The sequence below is a fragment of the Tympanuchus pallidicinctus genome, unplaced genomic scaffold (genome assembly GCF_026119805.1).
Source record: "Tympanuchus pallidicinctus isolate F22 unplaced genomic scaffold, pur_lepc_1.0 scaffold11, whole genome shotgun sequence".
Taxonomy (NCBI): domain Eukaryota; kingdom Metazoa; phylum Chordata; class Aves; order Galliformes; family Phasianidae; genus Tympanuchus; species Tympanuchus pallidicinctus.
This window is the reverse complement of record NW_026294627.1, coordinates 17,783,160-17,802,454: the sequence shown is the minus strand read 5'-3', so window position 1 is coordinate 17,802,454 and position 19,295 is coordinate 17,783,160. Positions and strand designations below refer to the sequence as shown.

Below are 19,295 nucleotides of genomic sequence, written 5' to 3'. Positions count from 1 at the left end.
TAGGTGAAATCCTGGTCAGAGACGTACTATAGATCATGACAGGCTGCTGTGTTCTTACTTGTGCCTCTAAACAGGTGATGTGTTGCTGAACATCAATGGCATCGATCTGACTAACCTCAGTCACAGTGAGGCAGTGGCCATGCTGAAAGCCAGCGCTGCCTCCTCGGTAGTCGCCCTGAAAGCACTGGAAGTTCAGATTGTAGAAGAACAACCCCAGGCCAGTGAAGAACAACTGAGTACCATCAGTGAAAATGAATATGATGCCAGTTGGTCACCATCGTGGGTCATGTGGCTGGGACTCCCAAGGTACTCAATTAATTAATACAGTAATTAGTTATCTGTTTTAAACTAAGTCGGAGAGAAATACAAAAGCAGAGACATTACAAGCTGCAGCACATCTGCCCTTATTTCTGCCTGCCTAACCAGTTCAACTGTACTCTGTTTGCATTGTGCTCATGATGAGGATCATGAACAGGAGCAGCATTCTCTTAGGAAACTGGAAGGTGAAGAGACTCTGTTTATCTCTTCAAAAACAACAGTAACTACTCACATGGATTCTCTTCATTTAATAAAGCTCATCTTTTCCATTGCTTAACCGTATCATAGTTTCCAGTAGAGTATCTAAAATCAGAGAGATAATCAATAATAACACAGAGTATTTACCCATATGTCTTAGTGCTGGTTTACTACTTAAATTTACAAGGCCAAACATACAGCTTTGGAATATTGGATCAGACTTTCCATTCTCATACTTCTAACACAAGTCTCTTCCACACAAGCCCGGAGTTACAAATCCTCATTTATTTCTTTTCAAGAACCCACTACCATCTCTGCCAAACGCGAAAGCTCCTCCAGGTCTGCAGCTCCCTCCCTCCCCATTCCTAATCTGCAGTCTGCTTGACAGCATCATGCTTCATTTTACTATTCTGTTTTTCAGTCTCTTGTGGCTTCATTCTGGCATTGCTCACTATCAAGAAGAGCTCCCACTACAGTGAATAGTGTTGGTAACTTCAGGCAGTGTGCCAGCTAATTCCTCTCCCACTGATGGACTTAACCAAGCTCAGGACTGTAGTTAAAATATAAAACAACAAAAATATACAAGCATACTGGGGGTAAAATATGTCTGAAGATAACAAATATGTCTGAATATAACACAACTATGAGTTATCCAGTGTCAATAAACTGCTTTCAGCTTTGGTAAATGTTCTTACTCCCCATGCCTTAGTAGTGATTTATTCCTTATATGCTGTGGAAGATGATGTGTTGCTCCTATGTCACTCATTGTGCTGCTGCTCTTTAAAGAGCATTGTGTATCAGTAAAGAACTTTGCATCATTATGACCTAGAAGTTAATTTCTAGGGCTTTTTGTTTGTTTCTTTGTTTGTTTTAATTCCCTATTTCACTGGCAAGAATTAATTTTCATGAAGGAGGTTATTACATATCCCAGTACAGTTAGTGGAGCACGATCTGGATTGTTTACCTGCCATGTATCAAAATGGTTAATCATTTATATTTTCATTGCTGACGGTGAATCAGTTCAGAGGTAGAGAAGGTGACACATGAACTTCTAGATTTGTACTTACAGTGTAAAAAGGCTAAATTGACTAGAGGTGGGAGAAACATGCACTGCATTTTTTGACTTGCAAAGTGAATAGGTTGGATATACATTTTCCACCCACATTCTTGCCACCTAGAAATCCCTATAAAGCCATTTTAGTATGAAGTATTAAGTAATTATTCTAGCTTTGCGTTATTTCTTTTTAAACATTTACGTCTGAAGAATGTGGAGGTTTTTTTTTTGTTGTTGTTGTAATCAGTCTGAATATGGCAAAATTACTCTGTGGGCAGCATACTCTAATCACCAGCCTTCCCCTTCTTCTCCCTGCTTATTGCAGCAGTGATGTGAGAGAGCAGGTGTTGTGCCTAGTGTGGAGACACCTACACGTGGTATACCCAGCTTTTCTCTTGCTTTCCTGTGCTTCCATTCCACAGCTGCCTGCACAGCTGCCATGACGTAGTGCTGCGGCGGAGCAATTTAGGAAGCTGGGGTTTCAGCATTGTCGGCGGCTATGAGGAGAACCACACCAACCAGCCTTTCTTCATTAAGACCATTGTCCTTGGAACTCCTGCGTACTTTGATGGGAGATTAAAGTGAGTTAAAAAAGCAGTAATAGTCATCATCAACACTTGTATGTAAGCACATGCTAATGCAACTAAAAGCTTAATGAACAATTGTAGCCCCTGGTGCAGCCCACTAGCTTTATCCTTCCCTAAAGCTTTCTGAAACCACTGCTGAAAACCCTGGTACTAAAGGTGGATGCTGCTGCTTTAATAGAAAGGTGAAAGTAGATGAAACAGTCAGTCAGTACCTCTGAGGAGATGGTTAAGGAACAGTGCCCTGAGTTTTTGGCTGGCAGGAAAGGCGTGGATGAATGGGGTGAGTTCAGCAAAGGCCTCTAAGGTGGTGGACCCTTCTGGCCTTAGAGATTAAATGATTCTACTTACAATCTACATTTGGGTGTAATTTCCAGGTATGCTACTCATTTATGCATTTGCCTTATGTAGGGTTATTTCAGAATTAGGACTTACGATTCCTATTAAAGATTTTCTTGTTCATAAACTGATATAGTTTTTGTAAAGGTAGGAGTGAAAAATATGCCCTGGATTTGTAAACATTAGGTGGCTTGAAGTTTTATGGCATGATTTTTATGTGTATATTTACTTATATGATAACTTAAGAAAAACATGTGCTTATGCCTAGAGCCTTGCCAGCAATAGATTTTTTGGCTCAGTGACTAAATAAATAATGAAAAAAGTAGTTTGGCTGAACACAAAATTACTTTTTTTTTTTGGCCAACTATGAAACAGTTTGGATTAAATGAAAGATTTCAGTTCAATCCAAAGTAAATAATTTCAGATTGGGGAATTAATCACTGTAAGTCTTAACACAGATGGAAATTTAAGATCATTCTTACAAAGGGAAGAGTGCTTGTGGTCGTGCTTACTCCTTGTAAGGAATAGAAAAGATTCTCTTCTGTGATACTGCGGTGTAGTAAGTACCCTATGCGCACATCTGTTCTCTTTCTGAGACTGTGGACTTAAAAATAGGCCTCACCCATCACAAGTGAGAGCTCCTTAGAACTTGCATAATGTATTATCATGGGACCACTCTTTCTGAGCTGTTCCATTTGGTTTAAATTATCTGAATGTTTTGTTAGGCTAGAGAGAAAGTTGGGAAGAAAAATCACAGTCCAGTAGTTAAGAATGTCTTCTGCCTACAGCATCAGTCTGCTATGACTTTATAGATGAAATGGCTTCAGCAGTTGGGTCAGTGAGACCCAACTCAGTCAACTGTAGCATTGCGGTTTGGATGCTTTCTTGGGTGGTGGAATACCTGGTTCAGGCAGAGAGGGGCTCCTGAATGCACATTTGACCAGTTGCCTCCTCTTCCTTCATTCTGCCCTAGTGGGGGGAGCTGGGAAAGCCCAGGAGAGCACCTTTTTGCCATCCACTGTGGTGCACCCGATAGCTGGAGGGATTAGTTACAGGGAAAGTCCTGTTCAGTCTGCTGCTCCGAGGGATCCCAAATAGACTCAAGTTGTAGAGAGGGATATCAGCAAAATAGAACGTAGCCTGGGTAAGAAGAACACAGGTGCTTTTTTGAAATTTTACTTGAACTTGTAAAACTGAAGCATAACCTTCAAGGACTATTTTTTTTCAAGGCCAGCAAACAGCACCCTCCCAAATTTCTGTTCCCTGTTTCAAAGCACAGAACTGCTAGAGCTTCTCAGTTGAACCATCTGCTCTAGGACATCTTAAGTCACATGGTTACATTTGACAAAATTGTAAGCCATTTAAAACAGGATTCTTGGTTGGAATGTGATTGGTAATGGTACTTAACTTTACTTATACATTCTACATTAAACATGTTGGTATAAATGTGTTACAATTCACACAAACAAAAATGCTGTGACATACACATGCTATCTTGTTATCTTGTCATCTTGCCTTGAGTCAAGTAGGTCTTTCCTGCTCTCTCTTCTCACATTTCCATTTGGGTCAGTTCTTAATGCAGAGCTATTTTGTGTTAGGGTTGGAATCCAGCGATCTGAGAATTTCCCAGATTTATGTCATTAGTAAAACAGACTGGATACTGAACCCTTATGTTTGCTTTGAGCTACAGTTCAAACCTAGTGGAAACTTCATCCAAAGATAAAGTGCTGTTTGCTGGTGTCTGTCAGTTACAGCAGAGCAGCACTCATCACTGGGTTTTCTTCTTGTGTTTTTTAGGTGTGGTGATATGATTGTTGCTGTAAATGGACTATCAACGGTTGGAATGAGCCATTCTGCACTTGTTCCCATGCTGAAGGAGCAGAGGAATAAAGTAACTTTAACTGTGATTTGCTGGCCTGGAAGCCTCATCTAGATTTATGAAATCATTTTGGTTCAAGCAGCTTCATTTTCTGGATAGTTGGCACAAAAATCTCCTTTATCTCTTTTTCCCCCACATTGATACAGCTGGTTATAAGCAGGGCCAATACTGCTGTATTCACTTTCTTCCTTGGCTCGTTATTCATGGGCTTTTCAGACTGTGTGTATCTTTCCATCCTGAACTAGCCATTTCTGTTTGCTACATCCATTGCTGATGCAAATGCAAATGCACACATGCTCACACAGTAGGAGCTGTATGCTCCTACTGCCATACAGCTCTCACTGAGCCTTCCCAGTCAAACAACAATCTTACAGTCAGGAGAAGAGCCCACCAGTTGGTTGGGTTCCTCTGAACAGCCCTACTTTGCTATGTATTGTAAAAGTGTAACAGCCACGTACCCACTCTTTGAGAAGAGGATGTGTGTCAGTAAGGCAGTGATGCATCTACCTTCTGCTGTGAGCCAGAACCCGTTTCCAAAGGTACCCCCTTCTACTTTGTAAGCCTTTCCATGTTTGTGTCAGTATTTCAGACTCCCTCAAGGAATCCATGTTACTCCTGAGAAATTGTTGGGTCCCCATACTTTTCCTTTCAGGGCATCTTTCAGGGCATCGGTGTTCACAGAAGAGTAGGACGAAAGCCTGATATTACTGGAATTTTTTTATAAAGTGCAATAATTGGACTCTTTGTTAGGAAACTTTAATATATTACGGAGTTTGTATCCTCTAATGAACAGAAACATGGAAGCAATTACTGTTGCAGTGCTGGCAAGAAGACACGTGCCCGGGGTCACCTTTGAGGGAATGGCCTGCAGTGTTAGACTTTCCTTTACAGATGAATGTTTTGCTATGTCAGGGAATTTTGATGAACATTTTTACTAAGACCATTTTTACCATTTATATTGTAGCTGTCGGCTCTCTTGCTCCACGTGTGGAAGCACTGCTTTGTCTCGCACCTTGTAGATGAGGGAATCAGAGAGAAAAGCCCACTGTTAAGAAAACACCTGAGGTTTGCAGGTAGGCAGGCAGGAAAGATGCCTCTTTTCACTCAACTCCCAGCTGGAGAGTAAGCTGCAGAGTTCACTCTTCCTCTGTCACCTGACAAATGTGCAATGCCTTGGTATGAATGCTGAAACAATTTGTCTGGCATTGCAGGATTTTTCTTTCCTTTAGAGAGCACCTGCTGTTAAGATGTCAGTGAGGTAAATACTATTTATCTTGAATCGTATTTGGTATTTTTAAAAACAAACCTGTAACTTCTAGACTTCGCCCTTCTGTGATATTTGCAGGCTAAGCACCACCCATTTATTTAAAACAAAGAGGAATGTGGCACATAAAGCAGTGTGCTGACCTGGAGCAAAACCTACGGGTTGTCAGTGTTCTGCATAGCTAAAAACAGCTTCATTTATAAACCAGGTTCACATCTGAGCAGACTTTCTGAATGACCTCTGTATTGTATTATTCATTAGCAGAGAAAGTATAGGGAAATCACAGCATATACCAATTGTGAAGCATGAACTTTACTTTCACCCTTAGCCGTTGTAACATTGGGGCGTATTATCGCATGTCATTGATCCCAGTAGCTTTGTTTTAAAAAGAAATTAAAGTTCCTCTTTTGCAAAGGAAAAAAAAAAAAAAAGAAGAAATAAATGAATGAAATGGTTTTATTCCTCTGTGTGATGTATGATAAGGGTTTAATTTCACAATACTAAAAGAATGTCCTGTACAGTATATTACTGTATTGAGAACTTTGTTTCTGATGCAAACACCAAACTTTGATACGCTGGCTGATTTGAGGAGTTTCTTCCCATTCCAAAATGGTGTTATAATGTATACTTTGCTCCTAATGCAGTTTTTTCTTTTGTAAAGTATGTCTTCGTGTAGACTTTAGGAAAGACTTTGGCATATGTACTAGAGCTAACTTTTTTATTATTGTTATTTTCAGAGTAACACTTTTCATTCAAAACCCTACAAAAATCAGATTTTTAGCATTTATTTTCTTTTCTATATACATATATATATGTACCAAAAGCATGGGTTAGCTTAAGCAGTGCGGTTCTGTTTGTGTGCTGTAGCTTCTGATCAGAATGTTTAGCATTAGAAACTTTTCTCTGACTGAATTTCTTTCCTGGATCTTTTTTCCCCTTTCTCTCGTAGCTGCATAGTTGGGTTTGTCTCTCTGTGCCTTCTGTTTTAAATTATTTCAAGGTTTTTTTTTGCTGTTGTTCTGTTTTGTTTTTTTTTCAGATATTGCTATCTAATTGTATGGTATTAATGAAGGATGAATGGAAATAAAGTTCATTCTACTTATTGTAATAATCCAAGTATCGTCTCACTCTTTGCAGAAGAAACGGGTGCCTAAATGCAGGTAGAGTTGAAGGATTTTTATTTTTGATGTGACTTTTCACAAACCACACATTCAGTCAGCCAGGGCTACCTGTCAGCTGGTTAAGCAGTGATTCCAGCGTGGAGAAGTGTTCTGAAGGGAAGGTAATCTTTCTGCCCTGTGGTCCTTGACCACAAGCAGCATTTTCTTGGTCCCCCTCCTGCCAGCTGCTACCGATCAGCCCGAGGATGTTCCACAGCACAGATTTGATGCGAGGAGACAGTCTTGCTGGAAACGTCACATTTTGAGAACCCGGGGCTGTAATTTGAGCCTCCTGGTAATCAGTTCCCATCTCCATCTCCTGCAGGGAACTGTGCTCTATCTTTAGACGTCTGCTAAGCCAGAATGAGTCTTATAGCAATTTCTAGATGATTTGCCATAAAGTTTTTACTGCTCGTATTGCCCGGAGCCTAGATTCCTGTCCTCTGCAGTAGTTAGGGCTAAGAATAAATGAATCCCCTTAAAACAAGAAAAATGTTTATGTGCAAAAGTGCACAATGCTGCAGTGTTTGCCAGTGGCTTCCTGGCTCTTGTGCTTCTGTAGTGGAAGGGTCGCACTGTGAGGGCTCTGGTTTACGGGCAGATTAATGGTTTTGTTGTTGCAGCTGAACGTGCACAGAGCTGTTCTGTGGGGAGCTGGACTGAGGCATCTGTGTGCTACATCTTCATGGGAGGAACGCCTTCCCCAAACAACCATATGAATCTTCAGAATACAGAGCAGTTCATTCTACTTCACCGCATGCCAATGAAGCAATGAAAACACAGTCGTTTATTTGCTACTCTAAGCTTTCTTTTTAGGAACAACTGAGAGGAAAATTCAGTATTAGAATTTAGAGTCCTTTCATTTGCAGATTCTCTAGTGTATTTGGGCTGGGTATAATGAAAATGTAAGCCTGTCTCTCTAACACATTCACAGAATCACAGAATCACAAGGTTGGAAACAACCTGCAAGATCATCCAGTCCAGCCACCCTCCCATTCCTATCAGTGCCACAAGCACTAAAACATCTCTCTTAGCTCCAGGCGCCTCTTGAACACTGCCAGGGACGGCGACTCCACCACCTCCCTGGGCAGCCATTCCAGTGCCTGACCACCCTTTGAGAGAAAAAGTTTCTCCTAATATCCAACCTAAACCTCCTCTGGTACAACTTCTTGCTGTTTCCTCGGGTCCTACTATTTGCCTGGGAGAAGAGGCCAGATCCTTTTGCACCACGACCTCCCTTCAGGAAGTTGTACAGTGCAATGAGGTCTCCCCTGAGCCTCCTCTTCTCCAGACTGAACAATCCCAGCTCCCTCAGCTGCTCCTCACAAGACTTGTGCTCCAGACCCCTCACCAGTTTCGTTGCTCTGGACACGCTCCAGGGCCTCAATGTCTTTCCTGTAGTGAGGGGCCCAAAACTGAACACAGTACTCGAGGTGCAGCCTCACCAGCGCTGAGTACAGGGGGATGATCACCTCCCTGCTCCTGCTGGCCACACCATTTCTAATGCAGGCCAGGATGCTGTGGGCCCTCTTGGCCACCTGGGCACACTGTAGGCTCATGTTCAGCCGGGCATCAACCAACACCCCCAGGTCCCTTTCCTCTTCACAATCATCCAACCACATTGTGCCGGGTAATAGTGGGTGCAAGGCAAGTTCCATTCAGTCAAGAAAATTAACCATTTAATTCTGAAGCAATTTTAATAGATAGTGGAAATTTGTTAGGGATGTAAAGTACAAATATCCTGATGAGGTGAATGATGACTATTCTGGGCAGATCAGCAGTGATGGATAATGTAGAGATAAGGCCACAATGCACTATCCAACAGCACAAAGCCCAGCAAGGTGTTGCATCACAAGGGATGTGACCTTACAGCCCGCTCAGCCCCAAGCCCCCCTGCTGTGGGGAGGGTTGCCACCCATCACCTGAGGCTGCCCAGGGTCCCATCCAGCGTGGCCCTGAGCACCATTTGGGATGGGACGCCCACAGCTCTCTGAGCAGCCTTTGCCCATGCCTCACTGACCTCTGAGTAAAAGTTTCTCTCCTCTTATTTGTTCTCGGTTCACATACCTGGATTACCTGAATATTAGCACCACAGTATGGATACAACACCCATCTTAATGATGCATTGCAATTGATAGAACTGAGATTAACTCCCTTTGGTAGAGCATCACTGAAAAATTCTGCCATCCAGAAGTGGAAGAGGTGTGAGAGCCTGGCCAAAGGCACACAGCCTGCTCAGCATCAACCCTGGAATCTGCTCTGCACGGTGTATGAGGAGAAAGAATGCGTTTGGGTTTGGGGGCTGTTTTTCATGTTCAGCTCTGCAGGTCAAGGCTGGCTGTAAGAATCTGAGGGCTGCAAGCAGCACATTTCTCAGCAGGGAAAGCACTTCTGGTTTTGTTAAAGGAGGAATGAGAGGCAATCGCTTCCATCATATGAGAGAGGAGGAATTGACATGGGATAGGATCATCAATAATAGGAGCAAACACTGCATCCCTGGGCTGTGCTGAGCTGCTGCTCTCCACTTGTGCTCCTGACCCTACTGTGCTGCTGCAGCCCTGGCTCCCCGTGGGCTGGGAGCAGAGGTGCTGGAGGCTTAGCCACATTGTGCCCCTGGCAGCCTGCTGCTTTCTGCTCCATTGAATTTACACACACGTATATATATGTGTGTGTGTGTATTTATATATATTTTTTTCTTCGAAACTTTCATCTTCCTGACAGCCAGCAGTTGTGGTCTGGTTGGTAATTGATCACTGTGTGTCCTGCGGAGAGGCAGACTGCAGAGCTGCCACCCCCTGAGCTGCAGCTGCACGGCTTCACACAAGCAGACCAGCAGCACAAGTGAGTGCTCACACTCCGTATCTCCAACCTGAGAGGAGCCTGGTACTACAGATCTGCATCATGCAGCACACAGACAGTTCTGCTGTGTGAGGACTCATTTGGCGGCTCTGCTTTGCCCCAAAGCACAATTTGGTCTTACTTTCACTCATATGAGTGTTGGAGGTTTTTGAAGGAAGAGAGGAGGTGGGTTCAGTAAAACCAAGCTCTCTCCTCTTGCTTTAGCCTCCATGTGCAATAATCACATTCTCTACAGCCCATTTTCTGTCCTGTACCTTTGCATTTATAACACGCTGTGGCACATGAGCACTAAATGGCCATGGAAATTAGAGCTGGATGTGTGCTCCTGCATTAACTAGTGTTCCACTGGCCTGGACAGGTACTTCATGTCCAGGAGATGGTATCATAAGCAAAGAGAGAATTTAATTACAATGATGAATTTAATGCTGTGATGGGTTTTAGATGCAGCAGTGACATTTGCTGCTGGCAGTTACTCCATTGCTTAGCAACGTCGGCGCAAAGCAGCAGCCCAAAAAGCAGCCTCTCCCCTTATAGCACCAGCAGGTGTCCAACCCATTGGTTGCCTGAGCCACATCGAGGGAAGAGGAACTGTCCTGGGCTGCAGATATTTAGGTTGAACCAAAACTAATGCCTCCTATTTTTTTCCATGGAAACTGCAGCAGATGCAAAGAGCACAGCAACACGATCTGATAGGGCAAGTTCTCAGCCACACAACCCTATTTTTCAGCAGTCACCACCATTACCTGTGCATTTTTCTCAGAGCTTAACAAAAGCTTACATGCTGTGCTGCTGAAATGCACCAGTGCTGCTCACTGTCCTCGCATCCCCTGTTTGGTTCATCAACACTCAGCAAGCATTGATGAATGTCAGTGGGTGCTATTTTTTCCACATAGAAGAATTCAGTGACACACCTTTGCTTCATTCGCTCTTCCATGTCAGACACCACTCTATCATACTGCCCCTGTGTCACACCACAACAACAGCTAATGGAATATTGGTGGGAAGGTTCAGCCTCTCTTGCCGTACCACCAACGAGACATCATGGACCAACGCCATGAAACAGAAGGCATTGCTTTTGGAGTAGCCCTCATATATAATGCAGCTCATGTATATTAGTAATGAAACCTTATTTTTTAATCATTCTTATTAAAAGGTTAAAAAAAAGAGAGCAACAAAACCACATAGCAAGTGGAATATGAGACCTTGTTTTTGGGAAACTAGCACATCAGTCATGCTCAGTGGCAGCGTCTGCTGTTCCGAGTGAGCTCTCCAGGTGTTCATCAGAGATTTTTGACATGATTTTACTCTCCCTGTGCTTCATCCTGGGCAACAATCCTCCACAAGTGTCTGTACTGCCAAAAAGCAGTGATGTGAATAAGGCGTGTCTGTGAAACGAGGGCTATTTACCTCTGGTAAGAGAGGGTTTGTGGAAGTCAGGTGAAGAGACACAATCTTATTCTTGAGTTGAATATTTGATTGCAAACCTACACATTCTGCTCATAAATAGTTAGGTAATGTATTTTCATTGTTTGAAAATGGAGTCACATATATACCAAAAAACTGATTTTTTAGCAATCTTGAAACCTCAAATTCCTTTATCAAAAGGGAAAGCACAGCTGCATGGTTTTTACAGTTCACAGGACTGTGTTTGGTCAGAGCTGTGGTTTAACCCGGCAGGCAGCTCAGTGCCTCACTGAGTTCACTCACTCCCTTCCTCCCTTCCTCGTGGGATGGGGGAGAGAATCAGGAAGGATAAGTAGAACTCGTGGGTTGAGATACAACTACTTACAGAGAAGAGGAAAAGGATAATAGTTGCGACTATATATGTATATGACAAGTGATGCACAAGCAATTGCTCATTATCCTCTGCCCAATGCCCATCTCAGCCCGAGCAGAAGAGCCAGATGAAGGGCCACCCCCTTCAGAACTCCTTGCACATGATGTCATACTGCATGGAATATCTCTTTGGCTGATGTAAGTCAGCTTTCCTTGCTCTGTTCCCTCCTAGCTCCTTGGGCCCTTCGTTGTAAACGGCCTTGGCTTTGTCCAACACTGCTTAGCAGCAACTGTAAGCATTGCTTACAGCTATTGACATTGGTTTTCTCCTAGAGCCAGAACATAGCACCACAGCAGACTCTATGAAGAAAACCATTTGGTTTGAGCCGAAATGAAGGCAGGCGCACGCACAGCGCCGGCAGCCTGGCTGCCAGGGTTTGCTGTAAAGCGATTGCAGCAAGCTACTGAAGAGAAGCATTTTAATCAGATTAGGATAGATAAAGAGTATAACCCCTCCGTTATACAATTGAGCTTTATAATCATATTAAACTTTAATACTGGCATCAGTGCCATATTGGAACAACAATCACAAAGAGCTACAAGCATAAAATATTACAGATCCTTAAACATATTACAAAATGTCATCCACTAACGTTGAAAATGTTATCATGGTTGGGGAGATGTGCCAGCTCAGAAAGATCCCGAGAACCCAAAGCCCTCTACACGCTCAAATTCAAGGCGGCACAGCAGATGCATGGCCTGGCCTTTTCCTTTCTTACTTTTTTTCAACTAAATCACTTCCCAAGCACTGTTATCCACCTCAGTCCTCATCCACCAAGGTGCTGAGACACTTGGCTCTTCGTGAACTCAAAGGCTCCCAATTAGAGGCACTGGGACAGTGCCCTTGTTTGGGGATGTGGCCACAGAATCCCCTGCATGCAGGCAGAGCAGCCCCAAAGGCAACACCAAAGCACCTGGGCCCACGCATTGTCCTCCTATGCTGCCTGGTCAATGGGGGTGATGAGCACTGCCAAGGGAAGAGGCTGCTGGATGTGTCAAACATTAATTGGGTGGTCTTCTGCCATCCATACTTTTCCACTGGTCTGAGTGTCCTCTGTAGCTGTGACTTGGCCTTACGGGTTCATTACAAAGGACCCCGCTTGGCAGCTGTGGCAACCTGATCTTATTCTTCTTGAGCTGAGCAGTCCCAGCTCTCAGCTTCTCCACAGCAGTGGTTCAGGTTGTTCAGCATCTCATTGGTCCTCCCTTGGGTTCTCTCCTGTATGCTCATGTCTCTCTGGGGGGCCCAGATCTGGACCCAGCACTCCAGCTGCAGCTTCACCAATACTGGGTAGAGGGGAAGAATCACCTCTTGATCTGCTACCCTTACTTTGACTAATGCAGCCAAGAACACCATTAACCAGGGCACACTGTGTCTCATATTCAACTCCATGTCAACCAGAACCTCCAGGCCCTCAGTTGGGTCAGCATTTCCTTCAGTTTCAAGTTATCCATGAATTTAGTGAGGGTGCACTCCATCCCATTCTCCAGATTATCAATAATTTGCAGATTACTCCTTCTTTTCCAATAGAAAATGAAATGCTGCAGCTTTTCAAGTTTTGCTCCAGGTGCCCGCTCAAGCAAACATATACAGACCAAACCAACATGGGGAAGGCAGCCACCAAGCCATGGCATTGGGGTGGGGGCTGGATGCAGATGGGTGGGATGGCAAGGGAGTGGTGCCCCTTACATGAGCATCCCAGTGGCCACTGCTCCCCACCCCACTGGGGCTGGGTGGGGACTGTCTGCTGGCAGCCCTAAAGTTATGCTCTTTGTGTTTCTTTTTGCTTGACGCCACACTAATTAGGCACTTGTGAAGACATGTGGTGTAATCATACCCTTCTAAAAACACCTCAGATTAAAAGCTTTTCCCAGGTCTTTAGGTGACAGGCCCGCAATTACAGAAAATGAACTGCATTTTAGCTTTCCATTGAAATTAATAACAGTGTTTCTCCAGTTGACTCTCTGAGTAGTTAATGGAACAAACTGGATGCTTCACTGTGAGATGGGTTTTAAAGCTATTTGAGAGAGATTCTGTGTTTCAAATAGGAAAATAATTCACATGATGCAAAACCATTTTGCTGGTGTCCTTGTGGTGCGATGGTTGTGTGTTGCCCAGAGATGTGATCACTCATTGGGGTGATTTCAAGTCCTGGCTGTGTTGGGTAATAGCCTGCCCATATTGCCCTGAGGGAGCCTTGGAAAAAGGAAAGTAAGTCAGAGAATTCATGTTGCAGAAAAAAATGTATGGCTTATCCCAAGCTGCCCTAATGTCTTCCACCATAAAGCCTGAAAAATGGATTTGTGCGACTTCACACAGGGGCAAATTAGCAAATATGCCCAGATCATCAGCAAACTTTGGATGCTGCTGGAGGGCTGCACCCACCTCAGAGACGCATGGTGCCAAGGAAAGAGCTGCCATCAGCTCAGACACGGTTGTTCTCAGTGTGTATATCTCAGCTTGAGCAGCCTGAGCTGCAATCCAGTGGGTTGACTGGGTGATGGGTTGACTGGAGGATCTTAGAGGTCTTCTCCAGCCTTAATGATTTTATGATTCTATAAAAAAGAGTCCTCCCCAACCAATGGCCATACGTATGCTGCATGTCAGCATCCTTCCTGGTGCTGCTTGGCCAGCATTTCCAACAGCGTGCTCTGAAGCCCCAGCCCTGCGCCAAAGCTGCTCGCAGCACTGAAGCTGAGGCTGGGAGCATCCTAGTTGGAAGGAAGGAGCATGGTCAAAAAAACCATGAGTCGGGGAACTGGGAGCTGGTTTTCTAGTATATTTTCTAGTAATAACCACTCCTTTATGATCTATATATTACATATTACTCATATATTAAAATCACGCATATAATTAATTATAATTACCTAATTATTATAGGTAACAAATTATAGAAAATTACCTGAAGCCTGTTGAGTGACCTAGCATGGGCAAGACTGAATTTGATGCATTGGCTCTCCCATTGCACAGGAGCTCCTCACGGCACATCTCTGCCTCCTCAGAGCTGTGAATTGCTCAGTGGGCAGGAAAACACACACGCATTTTGTTGCAATTCCTTCTCTCCCAGCGCTCCTTCCCCTCACCTGTTACCAGATCTAAAAGGAAATCCTTTTACTTCTGTTTATTGGTTACTTCTGTTAATTGGGTAATTCTGGCAGTCAGTCTGGTCAGCAGGGTCATTGCATGCATTCAGCCACTGCCTTCACACCCTACATCACCCCATGGTCTCCCACTCACAAAATGGGAGTGGGGAATAAGCAGTGCACATCCTGGCTTGCACGGGGGCTCACTCCTTGCATCCGATGCATCACTGCCAGGAGACCTGTTGGCTTTATCACAAGGAAGGTAGGCTGAGCACAAGCACCCATCTTCCAGTGCAGATGTTCCCCTTATTTGGTGGGATTTTTCCACGTCACAAAGAGAAAAGGTAACCAGGAGTTGTGTATTTAGGATGAGAACAATGTTGATAACGTCGGTGCGTTCACTGTTGCTGAGCAGTGCTTCACAGTGCCAAGGACATTTCAATCTTCTCACTCACACTGCCTGGCCAGTGAGGGGCTGGGGTGCATAAGGAGCTAGGAAGGGACAGAACCAGGACAGCTGACCCCAACTGGCCAGCTGAATGTCCCATGTGGTGTCACGCTGAGCACTGGGGTGGAGGAAAGGGGGGACATTCAGAGTGATGGTGCTTGTCTTCCTAAAGAGCTGTTATTTGTGATGGGCCCTGCTTTGCTGGGAGTGGCTGCATATCCACCTGCCCATGGGAAGCAGCAAATGGCGGGTAGGGAAAGGGTCTGCACCAGAAGGCATGTCATGGTTTTAGGATGTTTGGTTATTGGTATTCCACATCATAACATCATGTGCACTGGGAGTTAAAGCGTTATTGCTCCAGTTATGGGTACCTGACCTCAAAGGAAGAAGAGCCAAATTCCCCAGAAGACTGTTTGCTGTGCTGTTATTATTTCTGCTCAGGAGGAATAGATATAAGGTCTTGGTAGGCCATCTGACATTCTCTCTTCTTCCTTCGGCTCTCCTCCCTGCTGCTCAGCCAGACTGTGTGCCTCAGTGTTACGGTGAGACCTTTCCACCTTTCGGACACTCTCATTATATTTGATTTATTAGCTTCAATTCTAATTATATTGTATTATAGTGTGTTATCTTGCATTCTGATACCATAGTTAGTGAATTAGTTTGTTTCTCCTCAGATCGCTGCCACTGTTTTAGTTATTTTGGGGTCCTCTGTTTCCCTTTTCCAGAGGTGTGGATTTGCAAAATCCCTCTGCCCCGCTAGCCATGGAACTGGGCCGAACCAGCCCATAAACCATTGACAGGGCAGGCAGTATGGAACGGGCTGCCCAGGGCAGTGAGCATGGAACAGGCTGCTGGAGCTCAGGGAGCGTTTGGACAGCACTCTCACACACAGGGATTGGATTCTGAGTGGTGCTGCGTGGAGCAAGGGGTTGGGCTTGGCGATCCTTGCGGATCCCTTCCAACTTCTATTATTCTATGATTCCACAGTTCCACAAATTCCTTGATTCGTTTTGCTTGTGAGTGTGGCTTTTGCTTTACCTTGTGAGCTGGCCTTATCTCCACCCATGAGATTCACTTTTATCCAACTATCTCCCCATCTCACCTGGGCAGAGCAAGCAGGGGTGTGGTGCTGAGCTGCCATCCATTTAAACCATGACAATTTCTTAGTGCAGGGGCAATGAAAAACAAAAAGGATTTCCTGAGAATTCGGAGTGCACAGCTTCATCCCCAGAACTTTAAAAACAAGAGTGGTACATCTGAAAAAAACAAACAAACAAACAAAAAAAAGATAGAAGGTTTTAAATTAATGGGGGCAGCCGCATCTGGTGAGTGGTAGCTCCATCCAAAGCAGGGGGTTGGGACTATAAGGACCCTTCCAACCCAAACCATTCTATGATTCTATGATTCTATGAAAACAGGAACAGCAAAGTGTATCTTTGGGAAAATCACAGCTAACTTCAGCATAAATTTTGAGAGAAACGCGAGCTTTGGGCGTCAGGAAAGGCTCTGCAGTACATCACTACACTGAGCCTTCATACCCTGAGGCACAATCCCAGCTGTAACTCCGCAATCTTGAGCAGTCCAGGAGCTCCAGGACAAAGGAGAATTTCCCCCACCCCGTAGTGGTTCACCTACATGAGTCAAGTGTGGGCATCCCTTCCGGGGCAGCCCTGATTCTGGCACTGATGCTTTGCCCGGGTGTGGCTGTTCATCATATTGATGCCATGTTTACACTAGGGAGCTTGGGCTCTCTCTCATTAAGAGAGAGAAATTGGCACTTGTAGGTGCTGCTCATCTCCTCCTAATGCAGTTGTCAGGAATAAATCAGGTAACTTGAGCTGCAGATGTAGCTATGTCTTTCGCTGTCTTGAGAAGGAGCAAGATGATCAGCTGAGATAGGGCTTGGGCAATGTGCTCTTCTGCCACATGTGCCCACGAGGAGTTGCTCCTGTCCAGTGCCGATGACCAGCAATGTATTCAGCACTTTGTATTCAATCTTCTGAATCTGGGGAAAAAGTCTGGGGAAAAGGAAAGGTCCATTGTTTTGTTTTGTTTTTTTTTTTCGCTAGAAGTGCTGATTTTTTACTTCAGAAGGGAACGTTGGCAAATCTGCTTCCAAATCTAAAAGCAATCCACATTTCATGTGAGTGTCTTGATATTGCATGAATAATAGAATCATAGAATCATCTGAGCTGGAAGGGACCTTCAAAGGTCATCTGTGCCAACGCTCTGCAATGAGTAGGGACACCTACAGCTCCATCAGGTGCTCAGAGCCCTGTCCAACCTGCCCTTGAGTGTCTGGGGATCTGCCATCTCTCTGGGCAACCTGTGCTAGTACCTCAATATCCTTACTGTAAAGAACTTTTTCCTTATATCCAATCTAGATCTCTTCACTTTCAGTCTGAAACCTTTTCCCCTTGTCCTATCACAACGCATCCTGATAGAGAGTCTGTCCCCTTCTTTCTTACAGCCCCCCTTTAGACACCAAAAGGCCACTCTTGGCTCCCCCTAGAACCTTCTCCAGGCTGAACAGCCCCAGCTCTCTCAGCCTATCCTCGTAGGGGTGTTTTCCATCCCTCATGTCATTTCTGTGGCCCTCCTCTGGACGCGTTCCAACAGATCCATGTCTCTCAAGAGAAGCATTAGTGCAGTAGCACAGTTCCAGACAGCACCAGGCAACACCAAATGCAGATGTTCCTGCATCTCTGTGCCAAGGACCCACTGGTCCCACCACTGCCCCAGGTGGTCCTGCCTGTTCAGGGGTTGGAAGGAGAGGCCTAGGAGAACCCCAAGTGGAGGAGCACTCAGAGGGATCTAAGCAGCTCCTGCCAGGTGGCCCTGAGCTGGGGAGAAAAGGACGCAGACGTTGGACGGATGCAAAAGTAAAGAAACAAAAAGAGAAGAACCCAAACTAGTTTCCCAACAATGGGAAGCCCTGTTTGCTCAGATCATTGCCATATCAGCAAACCCACACTAAGGTAGCATTAATGTTCATACTTTCCCAAGACTAATTAGGCTTAAATTGGGTAGAAAATATTGTGTGCCTAATAGCCCCGCACACAGCCCTCTGTGAAGTTTAAGCAGAAGTGGCAGAAAAAGAGGAAAACAATTTTTATTAATGCATTTACACCTTCTTAGAGTCTCCCTGAATTGTGTTTTACCTTTGCTATAAAAACGAAAACATTTAAATTTCTTTAAAATTACATTTGACTTAATTACAGCCAATCCCTAATACCAGCAAACAACCCATTTTGCCTACTTTCCAGCACAAATAGCCACCAGCCTCATCATTTCATAAAGAGTTGTTTTTCTACATGATGTTCTCTATGTGCAGAATGTTAATAGCTACTATAGCTGAATATGAATAGGCTTTGTAGCTCCACTTGAAATATAGAAAAAATGGCCCAGACATTAAAAAAGATAAAAGGGAAAAGGGCAGTAATGAATTTAGAGGAAAATGAACATTAATGGTACTAGCATTACCTCATGTTCCACATAACAAATTATTGGAAATCTGTCAAGCACACCAAATTATCTACTCATCTGCTGTTGTGGGGCCCTTCGGAGCCATCCAAAACCAGCAAAAGCAAGACAATTTAAGCTAATTTTACTATTTATAACAATAGAACAGACCATTAAGATAAATTAATGTCATTATCAAGTTTCTATGAAAATGACAAATACCGCTATTTCAAGCAGCTTTAGAAGCTGTTGACTATAATGAAATCTGCTGTACAGGTACTAAAAAGAAACACTCCAAGTAATTATTTTCTAGTAGCTTGTTTGTTTCCTTCACATTCATTTACTTTCACCACAATTAGTTCTGTACACAATATATGGTAACTAAACAGTCAACACTACGCAGCATTAGGACTAATTGGGCAATTAGGATGCAGTTTTCAGCCTTTTAGGTCCTAAAGAGAGCCAGGAGTAAACATTTTAGAGGCAACAATAGCAGTGCTGCCTCGAGTTTTGTTGTTGGAGTTTAAAGGAATACCATGCCAGCAATAAATGAAGGAAAGGAGAAGGCTCTACCTGCAGCCCAGGGAGGGAGGGCACATCCAGCGGTCTGACAGAGGCACCAGAGCAGTGGAGGGGCCCTGGGGAACCACATCTGGAGGGATGCAGAGCTCTAGGAGCGGGTCCAGAGGAGGGCCACTAAGATGATCAGAGGGCTGGAGCACCTCTCCTATGAGGAAAGGTTGAGGGAAGTGGGCTTGTTTAACTTGGACGAGACTCTGGGGAGACCTCATTGTAGCCTTCCAGTACTTG

At 44.3% G+C, this 19,295-nt stretch overlaps 2 protein-coding genes across 6 annotated transcripts in view; both read left to right on the top strand.

Annotated features, from left to right (window-relative positions):
• Positions 1–6,747, top strand: part of LNX2 (ligand of numb-protein X 2) — a 60,762-nt gene extending 54,015 nt beyond the window's left edge. For all 4 annotated transcript variants that reach the window (XM_052671422.1, XM_052671424.1, XM_052671423.1 and 1 more), the window contains exons 8-10: positions 75–306; positions 1,993–2,151; positions 4,291–6,747. In XM_052671422.1, coding sequence (XP_052527382.1) covers positions 75–306; positions 1,993–2,151; positions 4,291–4,426 — 527 coding nt within the window. In that variant the 3' untranslated portion in view covers positions 4,427–6,747. The remainder of the gene's footprint in view (positions 1–74; positions 307–1,992; positions 2,152–4,290) is intronic.
• The window catches only part of MTIF3 (mitochondrial translational initiation factor 3), a 206,601-nt gene that overhangs the window by 161,572 nt on the left and 25,734 nt on the right, over positions 1–19,295 (top strand). The gene's annotated exons all lie outside the window — the stretch shown is intronic.